The sequence below is a fragment of the Artibeus jamaicensis genome, unplaced genomic scaffold (assembly GCF_021234435.1).
Source record: "Artibeus jamaicensis isolate MK-2021 breed Jamaican fruit bat unplaced genomic scaffold, CSHL_Jam_final contig_519, whole genome shotgun sequence".
Lineage (NCBI taxonomy): Eukaryota > Metazoa > Chordata > Mammalia > Chiroptera > Phyllostomidae > Artibeus > Artibeus jamaicensis.
Window position 1 is genome coordinate 54,673,323 of NW_026521871.1, and position 19,679 is coordinate 54,693,001.

General features: G+C 51.9%; 4 protein-coding genes and 1 non-coding gene across 6 annotated transcripts in view; 1 reads left to right on the plus strand and 4 right to left on the minus strand.

Annotated features, from left to right (window-relative positions):
- Positions 1–3,720, minus strand: part of RHOA (ras homolog family member A) — a 49,832-nt gene extending 46,112 nt beyond the window's left edge. Inside the window, exon 1 of the mRNA XM_037128596.2 lies at positions 3,520–3,720. The gene's annotated coding sequence lies outside the window, so the exon portion shown is untranslated. The remainder of the gene's footprint in view (positions 1–3,519) is intronic.
- A 204-nt stretch (positions 3,721–3,924) lies between these two features.
- On the plus strand, positions 3,925–7,144 carry TCTA (T cell leukemia translocation altered). The gene is made up of 3 exons (XM_037128598.2): positions 3,925–4,367; positions 4,716–4,770; positions 5,815–7,144. Exons 1-3 carry the CDS (start codon positions 4,145–4,147, stop codon positions 5,855–5,857), a joined length of 321 nt encoding a protein of 106 aa, XP_036984493.1. The 5' UTR covers positions 3,925–4,144; the 3' UTR covers positions 5,858–7,144.
- A 312-nt stretch (positions 7,145–7,456) lies between these two features.
- Positions 7,457–12,262, minus strand: AMT (aminomethyltransferase). 2 transcript variants are annotated; one of them, XM_037128594.2, is made up of 9 exons: positions 11,994–12,262; positions 11,731–11,898; positions 11,114–11,194; positions 10,178–10,309; positions 9,707–9,785; positions 9,264–9,409; positions 8,998–9,178; positions 8,451–8,606; positions 7,457–8,350 (listed from the first exon to the last, which is right to left on the minus strand). In XM_037128594.2, exons 1-9 carry the CDS (start codon positions 12,081–12,083, stop codon positions 8,172–8,174), a joined length of 1,212 nt encoding a protein of 403 aa, XP_036984489.2. In that variant the 5' UTR covers positions 12,084–12,262; the 3' UTR covers positions 7,457–8,171. The 2 variants fall into 2 exon arrangements, with proteins under 2 accessions (XP_036984489.2, XP_053525476.1); XM_053669501.1 differs by lacking the exon at positions 8,451–8,606 and having other exon boundaries at positions 11,994–12,169.
- Positions 12,263–12,465: 203 nt separating this feature from the next.
- On the minus strand, positions 12,466–17,117 carry NICN1 (nicolin 1, tubulin polyglutamylase complex subunit). Its single transcript, XM_037128659.2, has 6 exons — positions 16,916–17,117; positions 15,464–15,640; positions 15,093–15,206; positions 14,568–14,642; positions 14,158–14,262; positions 12,466–14,083 (listed from the first exon to the last, which is right to left on the minus strand). The coding sequence occupies exons 1-6, from the start codon at positions 17,045–17,047 to the stop codon at positions 14,042–14,044; spliced, it is 645 nt and encodes a 214-aa protein (XP_036984554.2). The 5' UTR covers positions 17,048–17,117; the 3' UTR covers positions 12,466–14,041.
- Positions 13,374–13,508, minus strand: LOC119036754 (small nucleolar RNA SNORA16B/SNORA16A family). The gene has a single exon (XR_005080051.2). It is a non-coding gene; the product is annotated as a small nucleolar RNA SNORA16B/SNORA16A family (small nucleolar RNA).
- Positions 17,118–19,679: the final 2,562 nt, after the last annotated feature.

A 19,679-nucleotide genomic window follows, 5' to 3' on the forward strand; every position in this document is an offset into this window, starting at 1 on the left:
CCACTGTTTATGTTCTACTCTTTCTCTTCGCTTGAATATTAAGCTACTACATAAATATGCTTCAACATATTTACTTTACCCACCCTCTTAAGGGGGAAAAAAAAATTTAGCCCTGGCAGGGCAGCTCAGGTTGTTGGAGCATCATCCTGAACACCAAAAAGCTGGGGGTTCAATCCTGATAGGGGTACCTATGGGAGAAAATGGATGGATGTTTCCTTCTCATATCAATGCCCCTCCCAATCAAACACATCAAGTTAGAACTTTTTTAAATGGGAAAAAAATCAAGCTCAATTTGGTACAAACTACAAACTGGCTGCAACAGAGTGTTTCTTGGGTTTTTTTCTTTTTTAGTACTTTATTTATTTTTAGAGGGGAAACAAAGGAGAAAGACAGGGAGAGAAACATCAAATGAATCGGTTGCCCGAATGGGGACCTGGCCAGCAACCCAGGCATGTGCCCTGACCAGGAATTGAACTGGCAACCTGTTGGTTTGCACACCAGCCAGGGCTCATATTTTGATGATTATTAACTATAAAATGTATTAAGAATCATCTGGATGAAGCACCAATAAACTCAGACCAACAAGCACAATGAGCAGCTTCAATGCCTATCTGATTTTCAGTCACATGACTACCACAATTAAAAGTATACAGGCCTTCACTTATCACTTCAGCCCCACAGATAAAAATGAGTCACTGGAAATAAAAATACTTGAAAGAGGAACTTTACAGTAATTCCTACTCTTTTTGAAAACTTTAATTTATTAATCTCACAAGTACTTAAGAGTGAGCATGGCCCCAAAGAACAGTATAATTAAGACACATCACCACAAGTTTAAAATTTAGTTTCATTAATGGGTATGTACAGACAAACCGAGTTCCACTGGCCATGGGAATAAAGGGATAAATCAAGTGGCAAGGTAAAACAAAATACTTAAGGACCTTTTAAAACTACAAATATGTGATTAAAATCCAGCAATTATGTATCATTTATCATTATCCATAAGGCAATTAAACCCAAGGTGCTGTCTACAGAAGCCCAGCAAGCCCGAATCAGTTCCCTTAAAACCTGAAATATGCCCTGGCTGGTGTAGCTCAGTGGATTGAGCACGGGCCTGAGAAACAAAGGGTCACCAGTTCGATTCTCAGTCAGGGTACATGCCTGGGTTGCAGGTCAGGTCCCTAGTAGGAGACACATGAGAGGCAACCACATACTGATGTTTCTCTCTCACTCTTTTTCCTTCCCTTTCCCTAAAAATAAGTAAATAAAATATTTTTAAAAATTTGAAATATAACTCTTTCTTTTGACTCAATTAACATAAACCTCACAGCTCTAGGACAAATAAGTCCCAAAGTAGCAACCCACTTCCTCCTCCTGTCACAGCCTGGACTCCACCCCACAGACAGGAAACACCTGAAGATCTACCTGTTTTCACTGGCCTAATAACTTACAACCCCGTATGACCAGGATAACCTTTTAAAAGGAGTTAACTGACAAGAAAGGAATCAGTACTCCAACATAACCACTACCATACGAAGAACTATTTACACGATATACATAGTTTCTCCCCATCCTACCTCAAATCAATAGTCAAAAGAGCCCGAGTTACCTAATAACATCTTAGCCTGACTGAATAATTGTTAGATTTGGAGCAGGGGAGTCTCAGATCCCTGTGGAAGAAGATGGCCCCTCAAAAGACCCAAAACTTAAAGCCAAGATTAGGTGAGGCAGGGACCCTGTACATGCACTTGTTTATTCCAATCAACTGCTTCAGGACCACCCAGTTACAGAGGACAGTGCTTTAGCCAAAAAACAGAAAGTTGTTTGGAAAATGAATTTTTCAGATTTCCCCAATACATATAACATCAGCAGTAATAAAAGGATATATAAAAAGAAAACACTGGAATAAGCTCTAAGTCCTGAACTTTAGCTGATTTTTAGCAACCAGTTTGGGAGCACATGGAGATTGCCTCATAGAGAAGAACTGTGGCCTGCACCTGACTAGACACATGACTTGAGGTAGTTGTCTTTGAGACTCAATTTCCTCATCTGCAAATGAGGTTGGGACTCCATAAATCCTGAAGATTCCTTTCACTCCTACAATTCTGGATCTGGATTCTGGAAAAAGTCGGTGGATTCCTGCTCTCTTCTTCCCTCCACTACAGATTTTTGAGAACAGAGGCTATAAATCTGGGTTAGACTTTGACTCAAATCAAGTTCCATCTTACATATTTTATGTCCCCAAGAACCACCAGCGCTCTGCAAAAGTAAATGGAACTCCTCTCAACACAATTTACCAAAAGAGATCCTTCAATAAACTACTCTCTACAATGAAGAACTAGTCTTGTATATTCAGCCCAAACAATGTTAACTTGTGCCAAATAAAACAATTATTTGTAGCAATTTAGCCATGTCTGTAAGTGATAATCACACAACTGTACATACATACACATTACACATCTGGGTATGTGGCACTAAGTGGCTGAAAACTGTTCACCATGTAGAACATTGAAGGATTTTTTTTAAAGTATGATTTTTCCCTTTCAGGCCTGGCAGGGAGAAATACAATCTGATCACACACCTGCAAGTTCCCTCAAAAGAGTGTCAAACACACACAAAACAAGTCACCAAGAGAGGTTAAAATTTTAAATCAGGAACATTAAAAAAACACAAGTAGAACCAACTCTGAGGTTCAAAGAATGACAATTTCCAACCATAAACTACTAAATATGATTCTGACCAAATCAGTTTGAGTGCAAAAACAGTGCTATTTAATGAAGACAATTTATAACTGGGTCCGTTCGGTAACTGAGGACAGATGTTTAGGTGATTCCTAATCAAGGTAGTAAACTTGGACTAAACAAAACTGCAAATTAATGCTATTTTGAGGAAACATAGTTTTAAGTTATTTAAATCATGAAAAGTGTCTAATGGCTAATTTTGTTCTTTGCAATACCGAAGAATCATCCTAACCCCTAAGGTTTCAGTACTACCTTCTACTTACACAACTTCTAAAAATATACTGCGTGAAGAAAATTATACCCAAACCATACCTGGACTTCACCCAGTCGGCGGCGATTAACGTTTCACATTAAATGTAAAAGCCAAAATGGAGTTGTAAAGAGTTTCTTTACCGTTTCAACTCCGATAGCCACGCGCGCTTCGCAGCGGCCGGCTGCACCGCCGGCCCGGAGCCTCCGCCCTGCCGGGCTCGGAGAGAGGAAGCGCCGGGGACCGCCGGCGGGCAGCTTGGGCTCCACCAGGCCTGGCCGGGCGGGGGAAGGGGCGCGGGAGGCCGCGGGGCGCGCTTCCGGGGACTGAGCGGGCGGGGCCGCTTCGGGGAAAGGGGCCGGGGCCCGGGTCAGGGGCCGGGTCCTGGGTCCTGGGTCCTGAGTCCAGGGTCGACCAGCCTAGAGCAGCAGGTGGGGCGCGGCCGCGGCGGGGCGGCTGGCGGGCGGAAGAGTGCCGGGCGGGCGGGCCCGGGTCGCCGCGGCGCCCGGAGGAAACCCTCTCACTCACCTCAGGCAACGGGTCCGACTCTGGCCTCTCTGCGCCGAGTACTCTCGTCCGCGAGTCACGAACTCGGAGACTAGGGCGGGTGTCCGAGGAGACGGCGGCGGACTAGCTAGAGAACCGACGGAGGACGGCGGGCGGCGGACGGCGGGCGGCAGGCAGCGGGCGGGGAGCGCGAGCGAGCGAGGGCGGGCGGTGGCGGGAGGGCGGGGAGCGACGTGCGCGCCCCCGTCAGCCCAACGGGCTCGAGCTAGCTCCAGTCGCGGCCCCGCGCACGCGCGCGAACTCACAGCTCCGCCACGATTGCTCAGGAGTGAGGCCACGCCTTAAAAGCAGGACGCTTAACCAATAGTTGCAGCCTCGTGAGGCATCACGGGAACTCAGGGGCTATAAAAGACCTGGTTGCTATTTTGTACTCCACGAGTCACTCAGCCTTTAAGTAGGTAGGGTGGGGCCAGCTGCGCGTGCGCAGTTTTCATACTCCTCCCAAACTGCCAACTCTTCGCGCAGGCGAGTTAGGCTCGTTTTCCCTGTGTTTACGCGTGCGCCGTAACGGGCTTGCCCCGGAAGACCAGACGCCTTCGCGGCGGGGACTGTGGTGACAGTCCTCCGGGTAGGGCGCGGGCCAGTCATGGCGGAGTCTTGGACTGGGCAGTCCTTGCAGACTCTGCCGGCCACGGTGCTGGGGGCTCTGGGCGCCCTGGGTAGCGAGTTCCTGCGGGAGTGGGAGGCGCAGGACATGCGTGTGACCCTCTTCAAGCTGCTGTTGCTGTGGTTGGTGTTAAGTCTCCTGGGCATCCAGCTGGCTTGGGGGTTCTACGGGAGCACGGTGACCGGGCTGTATCACCGCCCAGGTGAGGCTCCCCACCAACCTCCGTGGACTGGCTGCCTCCAGGCCCACTGGACTATATCATTGGGCTCCCCAGGACCCCCTTAGACCACCACTGGTCTCCTAAGAACCGTATCGCAACTTAAAGCTGTACTGTGACCCATGCCAACATACCATTTCACTCAAACTTCACCAGTCCACCCATAACATTATAACTCTCCTTTCGAACCCTCATCAGACAAAACCACTAGTTCCTTAGGTCCCCCGTCAGACTCTCTACCAAATGCCACTAGCCTCTAACCTGATCTGGGCTGCTGCCTGCTCAGATCCCCAACCCAGCCTGCTGCAGCTCTGGATGTGTTCCTGCCCCCAGGTCTGGGCGGCCAGAACGGATCTACACCTGATGGCTCCACGCATTTCCCTTCGTGGTGAGTAAATCTGTTCCCATCTCAGCCCTGTGCTAGGCAGGCAGGGAGACACTCCTATGCTGGGGATGGGGGAAGGGAAAACTCAGGGTGGGCGTCCTCCAGCTTAGTGGTCTTTGCAGCAAGCTCCAAGATCTACAAGTAGAGCTCATATTTCAAGTGACAAGGATGCCTGAACAGTTTATCAGTTTGCTGTTCAGCAGCCTGTAGGAGCGGACGGTGTTATTCAGTTTCAGAGATGAAATGGCAAGCCCCTCGATTGGAAAGGCAGGAGTCCCTGTCTTTTGTGCACTACCTGGCCTCAGCAGGGTCAACCTTCTCATCTGTCAAACATGAACTCATTAATCAGGGCATTCTTTCAGCTAATTTCTGAGCTCCTAGCACATGGCAGGGGCCAGAGAACAAGACCCTGCTTACAGGGGGAGCCAGACATTTGAAAGGACAGGGCAGCAGTGCAGGGATGAGGGTGGTCAGAGGTTTCTCTCAAGAGGGGCACTTAAGCTGAAGGCAGACCAGGGGGTGTTAAAATGTGCCAGGCAAAGAGAATGAGTAGAACAGGCCCAGAGACAAGACGAAGGATGACATATTGGAGAACAGACAAGGCTGTAATGCTGGAGCTCAAACATGAACGTGCGTGAGGGACCTGCAAAGCCCTAGACTTTTAGGAGCTATAGAAAGACTCAACCGTGATTAGACCATGGCCTAATCTAATTGGCCTCTTTACCTGCCTTCCTTGTGACAAGTACATAAAGGGGTCCAATACAGAGGGCAAGAGGCTAGTTAGGCGACCTGCCACTGCCCGTGTGTTTTGTTTTGTTTTGTTTTGTTTTGTTTGGCAAATGGGGGATGATGGGAGTACCATCAGGAGGAAAAACGAGTCTGCAGGGGAAAGGCGGTGGGCCCACCACTGTGGGCTGTGGGAGCCCAGTGGAGGTTTAGGTTATAGTAAACTCCATTCAGCCCCTCTGACAAAGCTAGAGAGAGCCAGTCTCAGGGACTGTTGTGCTGCCTGTGGAATAACCCCTCTCTTCTCTCCATCACTTTTAGGGAAACAGCTGCAAATGAACCTCTCAAAACCCACAGAGAATAAGGGAAGGCAGCAGAGGGGTCTCCATGGAGATCATCGGGTCTGCTGGCTCCCACACTGGGTTCTGCTGCTGCCCAGACCCCAGGGATGACTGGGTCAGGGTTGGGAGGCAGGGAGTACCCCAGTACTTGTGTGGTTGGGCCTCCTCTGCCCTTGCCCTTTCCTCCAGCAGCTCCAGGCATTGGGCCAGTAAAGTGTTTGCCTCTACCCTGATCTGGGTGCCTTAAGGAGAGAATGCTGCTCCTCCTCTCTCAGGGGTCAGTTTAGGAGAAGCCTCTGGGAAGGCCAGCAGTCCATTTTCTGTCTTGGCTTTTTCCTGTCCCTCTTCTCATCCCCCTGGGATGTGACCTGATAGAGATTTACCCCTCTGGGAGGAAGCCTGAGGTTGACTGGCTCTGGGATTTGTAAGGGAAGTCCATTTCCCTATAAGCCCTAGGTTTTCTGAGTTTGGTTTTGCTGTTGTTGGCAGGGAGCCAGGAATCTTGGCCTGGACATAGCCTTATACTCTGTGGTTACTTACTTGGCCAGTCAGGTATAAGACAGTGGGCAGCTGGCACCATCCAGACACGGAGGCACCAAACACCCACCTTCCTGGCCCATCCAGAGCTCTCCAGGTGTGAGCCAGATTATAGAACTTACCTTATCCTGAGCATCATACTCATATTCCTCTCAGTTCTTCTTGGAGGGAAACTGGATACCTGAGAGGCTGAGCCCAGGGGTGACTTCCCACCTCCACCCCCACCACTTAAGTGCCCATGGGGTTGTGGGTCTGTACCCTGCCCCCTCAGAGATTCTAGGCAGTTCCGTGCAGGGCAGCCCCACCCTGCCCTGCAGCCTCATCACTTCCCATCTTGACCTGGAACCCCAGGAGCTTCACCCCAACAGCCCAGGGACTCAGCTCCTCCCCACCAGCACCATCTGCACCCTTGAGTGGAGAGCCGCAGGCTAGGCAGGTGTGCCACTTCCCAAAGGATGGATGGCAAATGCCGGTTCCTGAAGGCAGTGCGGCCCTAGATCTGTCTCCCTCCTTGTACTTCCGCCTGCTTCTCTGTTCGATGTCACATTTCTATCTGGCAGCCTTTGCCTAGATTGTCTGCAGCAGAGGCGCGCTGGAAGTAGGACTGCACTGAACCCTTGCACAGGCACTTACTGCAGAGATACCGTCTGGCTGGCAGGATGACAGTTTTACTGCCCAGGTCCACCCACTGACATCACCACCACACAGAGTCAGGGTCTCCTGTTCCTCCCCAGGCTCAACTGAGGATGTGGCTTATTAAAGATGGAAGTACATCAGTTGTGTGGTTATTCAGACAGGACAAGGGTGTGCATGCAGAGGGGAAACTGTAGAGAGAAGGCCCCAGGGGCTGTTTCCCCTCGGCACCCAGAATTTAATGATTGCAATGTTGGGGAGTTGATGCCATCTTTGCCAAGGAGCAGCGCTAGGTGCCTGTCACAGGCACTGCGCCATTAGCTCTTACAGACCTGCCCCGCTCGCAGAGAGCCACTGAAAGCCTGCCTCAGAGGCCAGAAAGGCAAGCATTGGGCTGGCACCCCAAAAACCCTGTGGGCAAAGGGTAATGAAGCTAAACTCGGGCAAGCAAGAAGGAAGAAAGCTTGTTTAATATCTTTTAGGAGTCAGTGGAGTCCAGTAATGGGCCACAGGGGCGAAGGTCAGCCCAGGGTAAGGCAAGTCCAGGAGGAAGCCTAGCCTGCCCTACAACAGCCCTGAGGCTCAGAACAGGTGGTGAGCCTGGGATGGTGTGCTACTGGCATGGGGCCAACTTGAGAATGTGGAAGAGTGAGTCCATGCGCCCTCAGCCACTCCCGAGTTCACATACAGGCAGGGCAGCCCTCCTGGGCCAACCCTCTGTGACTCATTCCTGCCCAGGGAGAGGCAGCAGTTTGCATCCATGGAAAGTCAACTGGAGGAGGTGGCTGGTGCTGCCCCAGGTAATGACCCTTTGCAGCGTGAGAAGCTGTCGTGAGGTAGGTTGGACAGGCTTTAGCCTCCCAAAGGTGAGCCTTTGTGGCCCAGCCAGCACCTGGCAGAACGGAAGTGCCAGGACTGATGCTTCTCAGCCCTCCGGCAGGCAAGAGTGGAGTCCGAGAGGCCATGGGCTCAAACAGGCATTGGGTGAGCTGGTCCATCACAGAGAAACTGGTCTTGAAATTGAAGTGGCACAGGATGAAGTGGTGGGGCTCCCCTCAACTAGCCCCCTGCATCCTAGCCCCCCACCCTCCAGTGTGTTCTGCCTCAGCTTCCTGACTAACCCCTTGTAGAATGCCCTCCAGCAGAAGGCCTGGCCCCAAGCCATCCTCACTTGAGGGTATAATAGTTTGTGGGCACAAAGGGCATCTTGCTGACCACAGCCTTCTGCTGCTTCCGCCGCACCTCCACCAGTAGCGGGGTACCTGGCCGACTGTACTCCAGCGGCACGTAACCCATGGCCACATTCTTCTTCAGGCAGGGTGAGGGAGAGCCACTGGTCACAGTACCTGTCCAGGCAGAGGCCACGTGTCGGCACCGCCCTGACAGGCCAGTGCCCCACCCCCTGGGGAAGGGGCAAGAGCTCTCCAACCTCTCTGTCCTACCTACCAATCACGGTGCCCTCCATACTCAGGATGGGGCTTTGTGCCCGCATGGGAGCCCCCTCACACGTTAGCCCCACACGCCTCCGCTGCACCTTGCCCTTCAGCTGGGAAGTGATGACCGCAGCTCCAGGGAAGTCCATGGCAGCTCGGCGGCGCTTCCCTGGAGCGTGACACACCCAACTTAAGCCACAGGCCATGGACCCCTGGCCACAGGAGATCCTAATCTACAAGGGCCCCAAGTGACATCCATCCACATCGAGGCCCCTTCACTCAAACTCCCATAGGCCCTGTTCCTCCCTTGCCATGTGGCCAGTTGGCCACCCACCTCCTGCCCCCTGGTCTTGGAGGCCATGCTGCCCATCTCAGCCTGCTGAGGGTCCTCAGCATCTGATGGGCAAAGCCACCGTGGCACCTTCAGGGAATGGAGGCTTGGGATGGCTGAGTCGCTGGCTCCAGGCTATACAACCTTGGGGGCAGTCACAGGCCGGCAGGTCTCATGAAGGGCCACCCCAGCCTTCCAGATGCCATCCCTGAGTGGCAATCCAACTCACCCAGTGTCCAGCTGAGGCTGCCTTCCACAGGTGTGGTGTGCTCATCAATGTCACTCCCGTACAGACAGAGGCCAGCCTCTAGGCGCAGGCTATCCCGGGCCGCGAGCCCTGCCAGCTTCACCTCTGGGTTTTCTAGCAGAGCTGTTGCCAGGCGGACTGCCCCTGCTGCTGGCACAGAGATCTGCGTGGGACAGCCGGGACTGGGTGGGATGCTGGCCCGAGTCCTGCGCCCTGCACGACCACCCTGCCCCCACTTGTTGACATACCTCCACACCATCCTCTCCGGTGTAGCCACAGCGGGTCACGCGGCATCTGGACACGCCAAACACCTCCATCACAGCACTGGTCATGAAGGGCAGTTTCCTTAGGTCGTCTGCCACGCCGGCCTGGAGCACCTGGGCTGCAGTGGGACCTGGGCCCAGGGAGCCAGTGACCAAGTGTCCAGGTCCCAGAGCCCCTCAAAGCTGGACTGTAGCCCTTACTCAGGGACCAGAACAAGTCCTGAGCAAGTCCTCCACTGCAGGTGGGAGTGGATGCTCTTGCTCAGCCCATGGAGTTTTGGGACCAGTCGGGGAAAGGCATGACACCCGGCTTACGATATGGCATACAAGTCACACCATTCACACCTTCCTCCTGGTACAGCCTCTGCTAGGCCGTCGAAGAAGCCAAGAAGGCCAAGGTCAGCTCCAACCCCAGCCTGGCTGCTCACCTTGCAGGGCTAGCAGGGCATTATCCACCACCTCCAGGCCCACATCACTGCCCATGTTTTGAAGCTCCCTGGCCTTGTCCTAAATGCAAAGACAGAAACACATTGGCTTCTGGGACCATTCCCAGGTGCTGCAGAGCTGGGTAGAGCAGGCTGGCTCTCATCTTACAAGGCCCTGTGACTAAGTGGTGGGGATGACCCAAACCCATGTCAGCCAGTTCTAATACCAGGCTCTAGCCCTCCACCCTCACCAGAGGATGCTCACCCAGGGCCCGAGGTCAGCTTCACCTCCCCACCTCCCTCACCCCTCTCCCAGTGAAGCCTGGCATGCTCCAGGGAGGGTCACTCTGGCCTGTTGTTCACTTACCCAAAAGAGCTATTGTCTGAGCCCCTTCCCCAGGTCTGTCCTGGACAGCAAGGACATTGCTCTGTGAATACGGAAGACAGGGTACCTAGAACACAGAGGGGCTGTACCTGCATGAGGGCCAAGTCCTTGTCCCAGCAGCCAGCATTGGACACCACATACAGGTGCCCCTCAGAAGTGTTGGTCACAATCAAGTCATCTAAGATGCCCCCAGCTTCGTTGGTAAACAGCGACAGTGTCCCCTAGCAACAAAGTGGGGCAATTTTGCATCCATGTCCAGAAGGCCAACACCAAGTGTGAGTCAGAAACACCCTTGAGCCCACTTGGCCTCCACAAGGTCATGAACTCTTATGCACAGGGCTGGGGGGGCGGGCAGTGCAAGGAACAAGGCTGGGTCACCCCAGGTGCCTGCCCAAGCCCATGGTGTTTGACCTTCATGTAGTGAGAATGTTTTCAACCCTCCCCCACCTTGGGGGACCTCCCTGAACGTGTAGGGTGCCAGCACCCCTCTCCACTGAGCACTGAGAGCCCCATCTCACACGTGTATCCAAGATACCTGGGACTGACTGCTTTATTGCACCCAAACCCAGGACAACTCAGGCCATGCTCTAAGCCCAGGACAGAGAGCTTCAAAGTCCACCTTGATGACTTCAAGTGCTCCGCAGCAGCCATGCCTCAAAACACTGTGAGGCTAGCCTCTCTGATGAACAAAGAGCCTGAGGTTGAGGTCATGTGAGTCACCTGGGGATCTTTTTAAAATATAGCTTCTGATTCAACAGGCCTGGAGCAGAGCCCCAGAGTGTATTCCTAACAAGCTCCTAGGTCATGATGAGTCTCCTGGGTTAGGGACTACACTTTGAATTGCAAGGGGAAGATCGCAGAAAAGGACATGGACGGGGGTTTCTGGACACGACTTAGGATCTCAAGCCCCAAGACTGCAAAGTTGCGTCTGATCCATCACTGTGCTTGCTCCCAAGTCGGGGCTGAGCCCATTGGCTGGCTCACGACTAAGAACACTCGATCGAGGGAAAAGAAGAAGGGCCCACCTGGTTTGGCCTTAGCTCTGCAATGTCTCCAACCACTAGACTCTCCATCAGCTTCACCCGGTCACAGCCATATATCTTGGTCTGAGAAAAAGATCAAAAGCCTAAGGACACTGCGACAGTTCTGATCTGGAAGCCAACTGGTCAAGGAGGCATCCTTCCTGACACGCATGGCACAGTCCAACCCAGCCAAAGTGACAGGTTTGCGGCTCTGCAGGGGGCAAAGACTCCACCTTCTGGTTCCCCCACATCTGCCAATACAGGAGGGGGGTGTCATGAGGGAAGGTAGGGAATTTGGAAGGGCCCATCACCTTCCTGAAATAACCCCTTTTCCCAACCGGTGCCCAGGACGGTGGGTGGAAATGGGTGCCAGCCCTGGAAAACGCAGCGCGTTGAGGTAGACCACTGAGTTGGAGGAGCAGGCTGGAGAGGTTGGGGAGGAGCCGCTGGCAGAGCCTCAGAATTCATTGCCTGCAGGCCACAGTCTGTGACACTCCTGAGACCTCCCGCTCTTCTGAGACAGCGGCCCTTGGCATCCAGCTCCCAGGGAACCAAGCCGAAGGCGGCACCACTGCGGACAGGGAGGAAGCCCTGGAGCCCGCAGCGCTCCCCCGGCTCACCTGCAGCATGTGGGACACGTCGAAGAGCGAGCAGTGCCGGCGCGTGTGTAGGTGTGAGTCAACGTGGCTGTCCCGGTACTGCACGGGCAGGCTCCAGCCCGAGAACGCTACCATCTTCCCACCATGGGCCAGGTGGAAGTCATAGAGCGGTGTCCTACGGAGCGCGTCCTGCGGGCGGCCGGGCTCAGCGCCACCGGGACCCCAGCCCCAACCTTCCCCCACCATCCAGGACTTACGCCATACCCCAGCACCCTCTGTCCCACCTGTGCGCCACTGAGCGGACGGCCCAGGACCAAGGGAAGCGCCTGCCCACGCAAGCCCAGGAGGGCCACCAAGCTCACTGCCCGCTGCATTGTGGCCTGCGGCCGGTGCAGCCCGTGCAGCCGACGCACAGGGGCTACCACTCTCTCAGGCACGCTGGGAGATGTAGTCTGCCTTCTGGTCAGCCAAGTCTCTCCCACACTGGGGATCAGAAGAGGGGCGGGCAGCCCCGAGGGCAGAGCGGGCGGGGCTTTAGCTCGGACCTTACGTGCCTACCAGCAGCAGGGAAACAGGCCCAGGCGCTTTCAGTTGATGTACTCAGGTTGGAAGTTCCCGGCCCAGTCGAAGCGGTTCGGAATCTGAGCCGGGGCTAGACCTCCCCCTGCTGACTGCCCTGCCTCCAGGCGCCAAAGTTCAGGCGGAGGGTTGAAAGGCTTGAATCGCACATTCAGGAGAGTGAGGTCAAACAGGAGGAAGGGGAAAAATGGAGAAGACACTGGAGGGAGATCCAAGGGGAGCCAGCCCGGCAGGCGCACCGCGGGAACCTGTTTACATGTGAGGGTCTCCAGCTCTCCCTGGGTGGACACAGGCAGCCAGCAGTCATGCATTCCACAAGTGTTTATTGACGTTGGTGCACGCTAGGCCCGGTGCTGGGGACACAGCTGTGAATGAAGTACTATTCCTGCCACCCCAGAGACCACCTCAACACACACACACACACACACACACACACACACACACACACGTGATACTCCCTGAGCAAAGAACTGTGGTCCTTACCCTCTTAGCAAAAGCTGAATGGAGCTAAGTAAATGACCCTGCAGGGAAAGGTACTACCTGCAACAACCCTGATGGGTGAGAGAAGAGGGTGGCCACGAAAAGGCCACCAGAAAGCTGACTTTCCCCCAGAAAGCTGTTGAGCCATATAAGTATCTAATTTCCCAGGTCCAGCACGCTGCAGTGCTGCCTCCTGTAGTCATCAGGGACAAAGACAGAGAAAAAAAAAGAGAGAAGCAGGATTTTCTCATTAGGACGAGAGCCTGCCTTATTCAGTGGCTGGTATGGGGCTGTAGACCTTAGCCTCTAGACACCAATGAGAAGCCTCACCTGGACCCACTCCCCACCATGATCCCTCATCACCCTGAGCATGACTTTTGGAAGTGGGCAGCTGGGAGAAGGGACAAGGATGTACTTCAGGCCGTGTCCAATAGCAAATAGGTCGTAGGACTCATGAGACCTTGGCCTTGCCAGGGGCTCCTGCCCAGGCCAGGTGAGCAGACCCTCTTGAACACACATCCAGAAGACAACTCAGAGACCCAGGGACGGGCGGCTCAAATTGCCAGCTTTGTTCCCTAGGTGAGTGGGAGGAATTTCTTTTTTCTTTCTGTCTTTTCCCAAAATGTTGCACATCAGTTACAACAAACAGAATGGCGACCCTCAAGGAAAACTGTCACCCTGGGCTCCTTTTTGACCACAACAGCTATGTGGAAGCAGCTGCTGCTTGGATAAGGGCGAAGCAGGCAGCGGGAGTTTAGACAGGAAATTTCTTTTTGTGGGCATGACACAAAGGGAAAGAAGACCACTAGGGGGCGCAGAAGGAAGACGCGGGGCTCCTGTTTCTCACTCAAGCTTCCAAACTAAGTGAGTGCCATGGCTACAACAACCTATAATGCTAGACAGAACAGGTTCTAGTAGGTCACCCAGCCCGCGGCACTCACGTGAGGGAGCAGGCAGAGACAGAAGTGTGCATGTTAGCAGGAGGAGCACAGGGCACACAGAGATTCTTAGTGAGTAGAACCAGAGTGTTTTTAGGGCAGGAAAAGGAATTCGGGTTGCAGTCAGGTGAGGACAGCGTGCAACCCCCCACCAGGAGCTCATGCAGAAGCAGCACAGTGAGCCCTCTAGAATCTTGACTCTGGGAATGTGGCCCAGACAGAATGGGCATGCAGGCCAACACTCAGAATGCACAGGGAAAGCACTTCAGCCTCTGATGGCCCAGACCAGTCTTCAGTGGGCAAGGAAGGTCAACGCCTTGCTTGAGAGCCACAATTCAAGTGTAGGAGAGCAAGTTCAGGTCGTAGCAGCCATCCACCTGCAACACAAAAGACTGTCAGATCTGACCCGCTCAGGGCGATGGGGGCCACGCAGATGGAAGCGATCACTCACATCGAAGCGGCCGATCTTCGTGGAGGTGTGACTGGCCCGGATCATCTCTGTCAGCGCCCACATCTGCTGCACCTCGGAGGATACCCTGCTGGGGTCTGGGAGACCCTGCTCCAGAAGGAGGGGTCAGTGGCCAGGGGTCTCTCCCCAGCAGTGCCCTTAGAGCTCCAGAAAGGCCAAGTTGGGCTACGGGGCCCTCCAGCTGAGATCAGTGACATTTTCAGATGACTCGTGACACATGAGGTTGGGGCCTGACAGGCAGCAGGCGAGCCAGCCCCACCCAGAGATACCTCAAATGCCATGGAACACCCATGAGGAAAGTGGCACAGAGGGAACCAAGGGCACCAGGTCTGGTACCCCACCGGGACAGGAGCGCTATTAACATGTGGTTCTTACCCAGGGTGAGGGCTTACCGCAAGGAGGGGCCCGGGCTGCTCACAAGGCATTGGGTTGGAGAGCCACGTAGGGAAGGTCATGGAGGAGGAGCTCTACAAAGCAAAGACAGACATCCTTCCCTGAGGGACGGAGATGGGGGGACTCCCGGAACCAGTTTCCAAGGTGCTGGGAGCAGAGATAAGGGTTCCCGAACCTTGAACACTGGAAAAACCCTGTTCAGGGGTCCATAAAGGCCCTGAAGGCAGTCTTCTGCTATGCAGAAGGACACCCTAGGAACACAAGGCACAGAAGTATCTCTCGGCACCTGAAGGCTCCAGCTCTGAAAGATATAGGTGGCTCCAAAGGTCAGGAGACATGGGACACAGCCTTACCTCTCATCACTAGCTTTTAACGCTCCCACCTGATTGACTTCCATTATCTTTACCTGCCCACTCCCAGCTCTGCCCCACTCCCAGCTCCCACCCTTACCCCCAGCTCTGCCAGCCATTGCTCGAAGCATCCAGGGGAAAGGGACAACCAACATTTCTGAGCTCATCACTTACCTTTGGTCCCTGCTGGTAGATCTGCAGCTCCTCCACTGTGAAAGACAGCCACAGTGGCGATGGCTGTCGCAGAATCAGGCGCAGCTCCAGTATTCTAGTCATGTCACACAGCATCTGATACATACACATACAGGGACTCAGCGAGGCCACAGGTCACTGACCAGAAAGCTTCCCAATGAGCAATGAGCCAAACTGCCAGCTCCCCAGGCCTTTGGGAGGGAAAGAACGGTAGTCTCTACAAGGCCCTTCCCAAAGAGCCACAGCCCAGGAAACCCTTGCCCTGCTCATCCCTCCTGGTAGCCTGGCCCAATTCTCAGGCACCTGGTGAGCCCTCATCTGGGCTGCCCTGGCCATGCTGAGTCCCAGCTGACCTGGTGCTTGAACAGCGATACATACTCCTGAGCTCCCTCCTCACTGTGTGGGTCAGGCATCAGGCAGTAGTCCCGCAGGCAGGTCACCCACTTGGCTGGTGTGTGCATCGAGGTGTACTGGCGAACACGGATGCTCAGAAAGGCTGTGTAGTAATTCTTAAATGTAATCTCCTGCAACTAGACCACATACAACCCACCACGACAAATCAGAGCCAAGGCCAGGGCGTGCGAGGCTCGAAGGCACCACCTCCTCCTCCCCTTAGCCCTCTTCTATCAACCTAACAAGCATCCTTTTAGGACTCAAAAACAATTTCACTTTCTTAAAGGAGCTCATAGTCTAAATGAGCAAGTCATATAAACAATTGCAGATTTTGCCACATGCCCAAGATATGGCCAGACATTGGAGCCCTTATCCTGGAGGAGGCAGAAAATGTACAGAGGAGGCCTAAAGGCAGAATAGGTCACTAAAGGGGCCAAGAGAGGTAGAGAATGTAAAAGTAGCACATCACGGGTGATTTAGCCTGACTACAGCAACTCTCATCACTGGACACCGATCAGAATAACCCAAGAAAGTTTAAATACACACACACAGGCTCCACTGTACTGGATCAGGATTTCCAAGCTTATACTTAAGGAACAGCTTGGGTGAGAACCACACTATTAGACAAAGTGCTTGGGGCCAAGAGGTAGGCAGGGCATAGACACAAGGTGGCCCCGAATGCCAGGCCATCAGAAAACAAACTTTATCCTTTGTGTTAAAGTCCTGCAGTGTCCCATCACTTGGCCAACTGGATGTGGAAGTGCAACTGGAGACTGAAATCTGGAGCCAGCCCTGGCTGAGTAGCTAAGTTAGTTACAGCATCACCCCGACACACCAAGATTGTGGTTGCGTGTCTGATCCCCCATCAGGGCACACACAAGAATCAACCAATGAATGCATAGATAAGTGGAACAACAAATTGACATTTCTCTCCTCTCCCCCACTCCTCTGAAATCAATAATTTTTGTAAAAAACCCGTAAGTTATCAAATTTAAAAACCCCAACAACCTGGAGCCATTGAGAGGCACCTGATGAGGGATGCATTGAACTTGACCTCCAGCAGAGACTGTAGGGATGGATGGGAGGCAGGTTTGGGGGTAACTCATTGTCTAATGATCCCCAGCGACAAAATCGCCTCATCTATATGTGGCTCCCAACTGTATTTCCAACACCTAACCGGCTATCTTGGCACTTCCCTGTCGATGCAGTTCTGGGTATGGGGGCAAGACGGTGCACAAAACGAAACAGAAGTAAGCTGCCTTCTAGTATGATAATATGTATTAACTGAAGGAATAAATAAATGGTTAACTGATTTTCAAGGGCGAGGCCAGTGCCAAGGCTTTAGGTAAAAGATTCAACGCCTAGGATACACCCAAGTTCCCAGGTCAGCCCCGCCCACGGAGCTTGCTCACCTCGAAGGGCGCGACGCTGGGGAAGGAGACATCGATGACCAGCACACCAGGCCGGCCTTGGGAGGTTCGCACATCGCCCACTTGCAGCGCCACGGTGCCTTTCACATGGCAGGGCACCAGCACGCGGGACATTGTGCCAGCGGCGGGGAGCAAGCACAACCGCCGATTCCAGCCTCGGAGTGCTGGTCCTTCCCAGAGTCCCCAACACAGCCCCCAAGAACTACAACTCCCGGGAGGACTCGCGCTTGGCTAGCCCAGCCAATCACCAATGCACAGGGCCAGCCTCGAGTCGGAAGTGCCTGAGGAAGTGCTTCACTCTAGCACTGTGACAGCCTCGCAGTCGTCGGGTACCCTCCCTACCAAACGGCCCATCTCTTCTGTAACTAAGCCATCCCGAGCCCTTTTATCGCTTCAAGTCTCTTCGTTACTGCTTCTGTACCGAAGGGGCATCAGTTAAAGCCTGCAAAGGATTTGATCGGATAATTCATAAAAGATAAATAGCTAATGTGTTAAGCTATTTATTAATAGCTAATAAATAGCTTAACGTGATTATTCATCAAGGAAAGACAAATTAGCGTCTCCACACAGTCACTAAAAACAGGCTAAAATTAAAGACTGCCAAGGATGTGGACTGCCCAGAACTCTCATCTCCTGATTATTTTTGGGCATTCTGAAAAACAGTTTGGCATCTCTTTAAAAACTGAATTTATATCTACAACATGGTCAAGTGATTATACACTCCTAAGTATTTGTGCCCCCCAAATGGAAGCACCCAAGAGCTTTATTCATAATAGCCAAAAAGTGGAAATGATCCAAATGCCCAACAGATGAACAGAAAAACTAACTGTGCTATAGTCCTACAATGTAATACTACTTAATAATAAGAAATGAGCAAATCCAAGTGTCTACCAACGGATGAGTGTTAGTGGCTATTGTTGTTACCATTATTATCCTGCCTTGTTCACTCAATATTGCTAGGAGCTTTCCTCCCCTGGATCAGAAATTTGACCCAAGAAGAGCTGATATTTCAGTCCAAGTCCAAAAACTGGAAAAGGCCAGAGTTCCAACTCAAGCACTCAGGCAGGAGGAGGTTGCTTTTACTCAGCTTTTTTTGTTGTTGTATTCGGATCTTCAATTGATTGGATGAGGCCCACCATACTAGGGAGGGCAATGTGCTTCACACAGACTATTCAAATGTACATTTCACCGCAAAACACCCTCACAGACACACACCCAGAGTAATGTTTGGCTAATTATGTAGGTAACCTGTGATCCAGTCAAGCTGACACGTAAAATAAACCATCATAGGATATGTTTTTAAATGTCCACATGTTTGTGATTTTTTTGTTTTCCTTCACTTACTCATTTCTAGTTTTATTCTATTGTGATCAGTAAAGGTACTTTGTATAATTTCAATCTTTTAAAATTTCTTAAGACTTGTTTTGTGACACAACATATAGGCTGTCTTGGAGAACGTTCCATGTGGACCTGAGAAGAGCGTGTATCCTGTTGTGATTGGTGGAGTGTCCATTAGGTCCAGCTGTTCACCCCCTCCTCTTCCTTACTGGTCTTCTGTTTGGTGGTTCTATCCATTAGAGAAAGTGGAACACTGAAGTCTGCCACTATTACTGTAGAACTACTTCTCCTCTCAGTTCTGTCGGGTTCGCTTCATATATTTTTGGGCTCTATTGTTAGATGTGTATATGTTTCTAATTTTCATATCTTCTTGATATATTGTATCTTTTATCAATATATTTCCTTCTTTGTCTCTTGTAACCTGTTTTGATTCAGGCCTTATTTGTCTTACAATAATATAGCCAAACAGACCTCCTTTAGTTACTATTTGCATGGAATATATTTTTCCAAGCTTCTACTTTCGGTCTTTTCGGGTCCTTCTATTTAAGATGAGTCTCTTGAAAATAGTATAAAGATAGTCCTTGTGTTTTTTTAATCCAATCTCTTTTTAATTTTAGATTTTTAGAAAGATTTTATTAATTTTTTTTTTCAGAGAAAGGGGGAGGGAGAGAGAGAGGGAAGGAGGGAAACATCCATCAGTTGCCTCCTGTGCGCCCCCCAACTGGGGACCTGCAACCCAGGCATGTGTCCTGACTGAATTGAACCAGCGACCTTTAAGTTTGCAGGCTGGCACTCAATCCACTGAGCCACAACAGCCAGGGATTAAATTCTTTTTAATACGATATTTTTCTTAACCCAAAATATGATCATTTCAACATAAAACTGATTAAAAATGTTAACTAGTTTACATTATTTTAGCCAAATCTTTGATATCAGGTGTGTATTTTACTCTTAACAGCAATTCTTAATTTAAATTAGCCACTTTGTAAGTGCTCAATAGTCACGTGTGCCTAGTAGCTACCATATTTAACTGCATGACTCTAACATATAAATCCTGGAAAAGCAGGATTTGGTCTGTCTTGTTCCTGGCTAAATTCCCAGTGCCTGGCATATAGTTGGTGTTCAGTTAGTGTTTGTGGAATTCCTGAATTAATGGAATAGCTTTGCACTCATTGCACTGGTCCACGGAAGGGACCATGCCCTGGACGCCTTGGAGGAGGTATCCTAGCTGGCAACTTTCAGCATAGGACAATAGCGCCACCTTCTGGGAAGTAGGGAATCACCCACCGGTAAGAATAGGCTCGCAAGGCTAGTGGGGCTGGCATAGAAGGGAGATAGGCTCTGGGTGTGTGGAATGACATTCTTTAACTGAGCCTTCCACCCTCAATTTTCCAAAGGTCTTTCCCAG